This window comes from Atta cephalotes (assembly GCF_000143395.1).
Source record: "Atta cephalotes unplaced genomic scaffold scaffold00024, whole genome shotgun sequence".
Taxonomy (NCBI): Eukaryota; Metazoa; Arthropoda; class Insecta; order Hymenoptera; family Formicidae; genus Atta; species Atta cephalotes.
In genome coordinates, this window is record NW_012130088.1 from 1,531,238 (window position 1) to 1,535,153 (window position 3,916).

Below are 3,916 nucleotides of genomic sequence, written 5' to 3' on the forward strand. Positions count from 1 at the left end.
ATATATATATATATATATATATATATATATATATATATATAAAAACTATGTTTATAACATTCTTTTTATTGAGCAACATATTTTTATAATTTATTTATTTATTTTTTATTACTTTTATTTTTATAAACTAAAATTTAAGAAATGATACAAATATCTAAATATTTTTGTATGAGGTAAGTATTCAAAATAACTTTGTGATAGAGATAGTAAATCGTCACCAAAAATTTATTATATATTACTTTCAAAATTAATTTATTATATTATTGTGTTTTAGAATAATCAGTAATTTTTTATAATTTTGTTATTATTTTGAAATCTCTACAAAACATCCTTATCTAAAAAGATACAAAAGATACAAAAGAATTTTTAGTTATTATTGATTATTATTATTAGTATGACTATATTGTTTAAACTAAGAAAAATGAAAAATATTGCAACTGTTCAAATGATATGATTTTTAAATATCGATTTTTTAAATAAAATGTTTTAATTTAATATTTATGAAAAAGTAATTTATACATATTGCAATAATCAGTTCATGCAATAAACAGACATGTATTTTACATACATTAATAGATTCAGTAATTACATTCCTGAAATTATATTAACTGACTTGAAAGATATGATTTCCAGAAAAACGCGTTTAAAGTTTTAAATATAGTTGCAATATAAAAATTAAAATTTATCTCTAATTATCGACCGGTTATACAACATAAATCCTCCTCTAACTCGAAATGCTCATTTTTCATTTTTCTTCAAACTATGCTTGATAACTTGCCTTTGAGCTTTAATCGCAAAAGTGCGCAACAAGAACTTATGCGTTAAAAATACCTATTTTATTTTTAATATTTACATTTTGTGTTGTATTTATTTATTGTACTCCTTTACCGCACTAATATTAATAATTTCTATTTAATCTCTTATACACGTTCTCACAAAGTGTCGTCTGTACGTCACATTTTAACAGATCATTGTGAATATATTTACGATGTAAGTTTTTTAATCAAATTTTTAATGACATTTGATTATGATAAATTTTATCATTTGATATTACAGATAATTTTTTAATGGATGATTTAAGTATTTTGTTAAATACGGCAGACATTTAAATTTTAATTATTAACGATAGTTAATAATATACGAGCGACTTTATATCATTTTTCTTTTATAATATGCAATGTTTCTTTTGTTCCGAAATTACTATCTTGGATATTTCGTGACCAATCGATTTCTATTCAAGCAAATTTCTTGCACGTTGAACGAACGCGGCAATCCTTATCTCCTCTTAAAAGAGAATTTGTAAAAGAAGAGACTTATGTGCAGGTATGGCGATCCTGTGATTGTCAATTTTGCTGTAAACAGCACAAAATTCAATTCTAAATATACATATTTATATTCTTCAAAAATTTTATTTTTTGAAGAATTTGAAGTTCTTGAATTTTTTTCAAAACTTCGTATCTAAATTTAAAAAATCTTAAAGTAATTTTTATATAGATTTATTATAGATAATTACAATTTTTTAAATCAAATGCAACTTTTATCCGATTTATAATTTTTTTATGACTTCTTTGATAATTAAATTAAACTACATTTTATCATTTTCCAAAATGAAGTTCAAACATTTGTTCTACAAAATTAAAAGTGTGTTTGTAAATTTTTAAAATCTTTTTGTAACCATTTTAAATAGATGAAAAAGATGAACAGATTTGAGGTTTACTCTCACCGAATTAATCATGATACTGTAAGAATTAAACTTTTTGGATATTTTTTATAACAGTTTAAAATTTTTTATAACTATTTAAAATTTTTATTTGACAGCTGAAAAAGATTTGAAATGCCCGTTGGACAATGAAGCCTGGTTGATTAAGTTTCTGAGACCGTGCAAGTATTATCCCGAATCGTCTTTGAAGCTCATCAAATACTATTACAACTTCAAGGTGAAACATGCGAATGTGTATGACAACTTAAAGCCGAGTAAAGAGAAAAATATCTTCGAGCAAAATATCCTAACCGCGTTGCCTAATCGCGATCAACACAGCCGACGTATAGTGATAATTGAACTTGGCAAAAAATGGAAGCACAACAAGTGCAGCCTCGATGAAATTTATAAAGGATGTGTATTGTATTTGGAAGCGGCCATAATGGAGCCGAGTACACAGATCGCTGGCGCGATTATCATCTTTGACATGGATGGTCTCACCCTTCAGCAAGCCTGGCAATTTACCCCGCCGTTTGCCAAGAGGATTGTCGATTTGCTTCAAGAAGCAGTGCCTGTAAGGATAAAAAACATACACATTGTAAATCAACCGTATATATTCAACATGGTGTTCGCTCTGTTCAAACCGTTCCTGAAAGAGAAATTGAAAAACAGAGTGAGTATATTATAAATCAAAATATTAGTAATACCTATGCCATCAAATTGTAAAACAGCAAATTCTAAAAAAAATATTGCGTTAATTCAGAGATGAGAAGTTATATGAAGGAGAAGGTGATATTATGATATCCATTTACGTTTTATAAATTTATGCAATAACTTTATTAATAATCAGTATTTAAATTTGGAACTTAATAATTACATTTTGGCAAAATATTCACTCGATTCTAAATTCAGAGTTACAAAAAACATTTATTACTTAGAACACTATAAAATTGTGGTGACATTGCATAATAGCTCAAAGAGAACAAGAATAGCCTACAAAAATAAATTTAAAAAATCTATTTTATTTAAAAAATAATATTTGGTTACAAAATTAACAAGAGAGTAAAATATTGCAGAATGTAATATACATCGCATATAGATTATTTAAATTAACAATAGAGTTAAAAGTACATAATAATGATAAATTATTATATTTCAAGTAGCATTTAGTTTCCTTAAATATTAATGATTTGATTTGCTAATTCAGTTTTTATATATTTCTTTATTTTTTCTTCTGCTAGATAATCTTTCACGGCACCGATCGCAAATCATTGCATCAATACATATCACCGAAATGTCTACCAGCGCAATACGATGGTACGCTGGAAATAAAAATAAATGGATCCGAATGGTATTCCTTGCTGATACAGGCTGACAAGGAATATGAAGGTATGTACAAAAGAAAATTGCATCACTCGTTTCATAATAGTAACAAAATGAACAAAATGATAAAATTGAAATAAAGTTTAAAAACTATTTGACGCGAGTGTATTTTAATAAAACTTTTCGATAAGAACGATCTTTTTTCTGTTGCAGCTATCAATTCATACGGCTATAAAAAGACATAGTCTTAATACTTTGTAGCATTAAAAAATAGATTAAATATGAAGAAATTATAAAGGCGACATTTCCGAGGAAAAATATTATATTTAATATCAATTATGACAATTATGAATCGTTCTTATATGTATATTCAGTCCTCGAAATGTTGTTTTCATGAAACCTTGCTCACTTTGTAAATTTATTTATAATATACATTATATATTATTGTACAATTTTTTAATTTTCATTTCTTGTTTCAACAATTTAACAAAATTGTATAAGATAAATGTAACATTGCTGAAAGAGTGATGTAATTATTCATAACGTAATGATTACATTATTTCTGTACTTATTTTTTAATTTTGATTCGGAAAAAGTTGATTACATATCAATAATCTTATTTAAGAAATAAAGATCAATTACATGTCAATGATCTTGTTTAAGATCAGTAATTTTAATTTTTATCTTAATCTTAATCACTCTGTAACCATGTGATAAAAGTATATTATATATTCTGCATAGATTTCGTACATTTAATAAATGAAATATATTTATATCATTTATTAAAAATGCATATGTATAAATAAATAGCAAATTGTATATATATATATATATATATATATTAAGTATACAACTTTGTTTCCGCGTTTTTTTTCCGTAAATTCGAGGTCTTTA

At 25.1% G+C, this 3,916-nt stretch overlaps 1 protein-coding gene across 1 annotated transcript in view; it reads left to right on the forward strand.

The window, feature by feature from the left end:
- LOC105620051 (alpha-tocopherol transfer protein-like) overlaps positions 1 to 3,474 on the forward strand; it is a 5,386-nt gene extending 1,912 nt beyond the window's left edge. The window contains exons 2-4 of the mRNA XM_012201561.1: positions 1,819 to 2,372; positions 2,941 to 3,088; positions 3,236 to 3,474. Coding sequence (XP_012056951.1) covers positions 1,819 to 2,372; positions 2,941 to 3,088; positions 3,236 to 3,267 — 734 coding nt within the window. The 3' untranslated portion in view covers positions 3,268 to 3,474. The remainder of the gene's footprint in view (positions 1 to 1,818; positions 2,373 to 2,940; positions 3,089 to 3,235) is intronic.
- Positions 3,475 to 3,916: the final 442 nt, after the last annotated feature.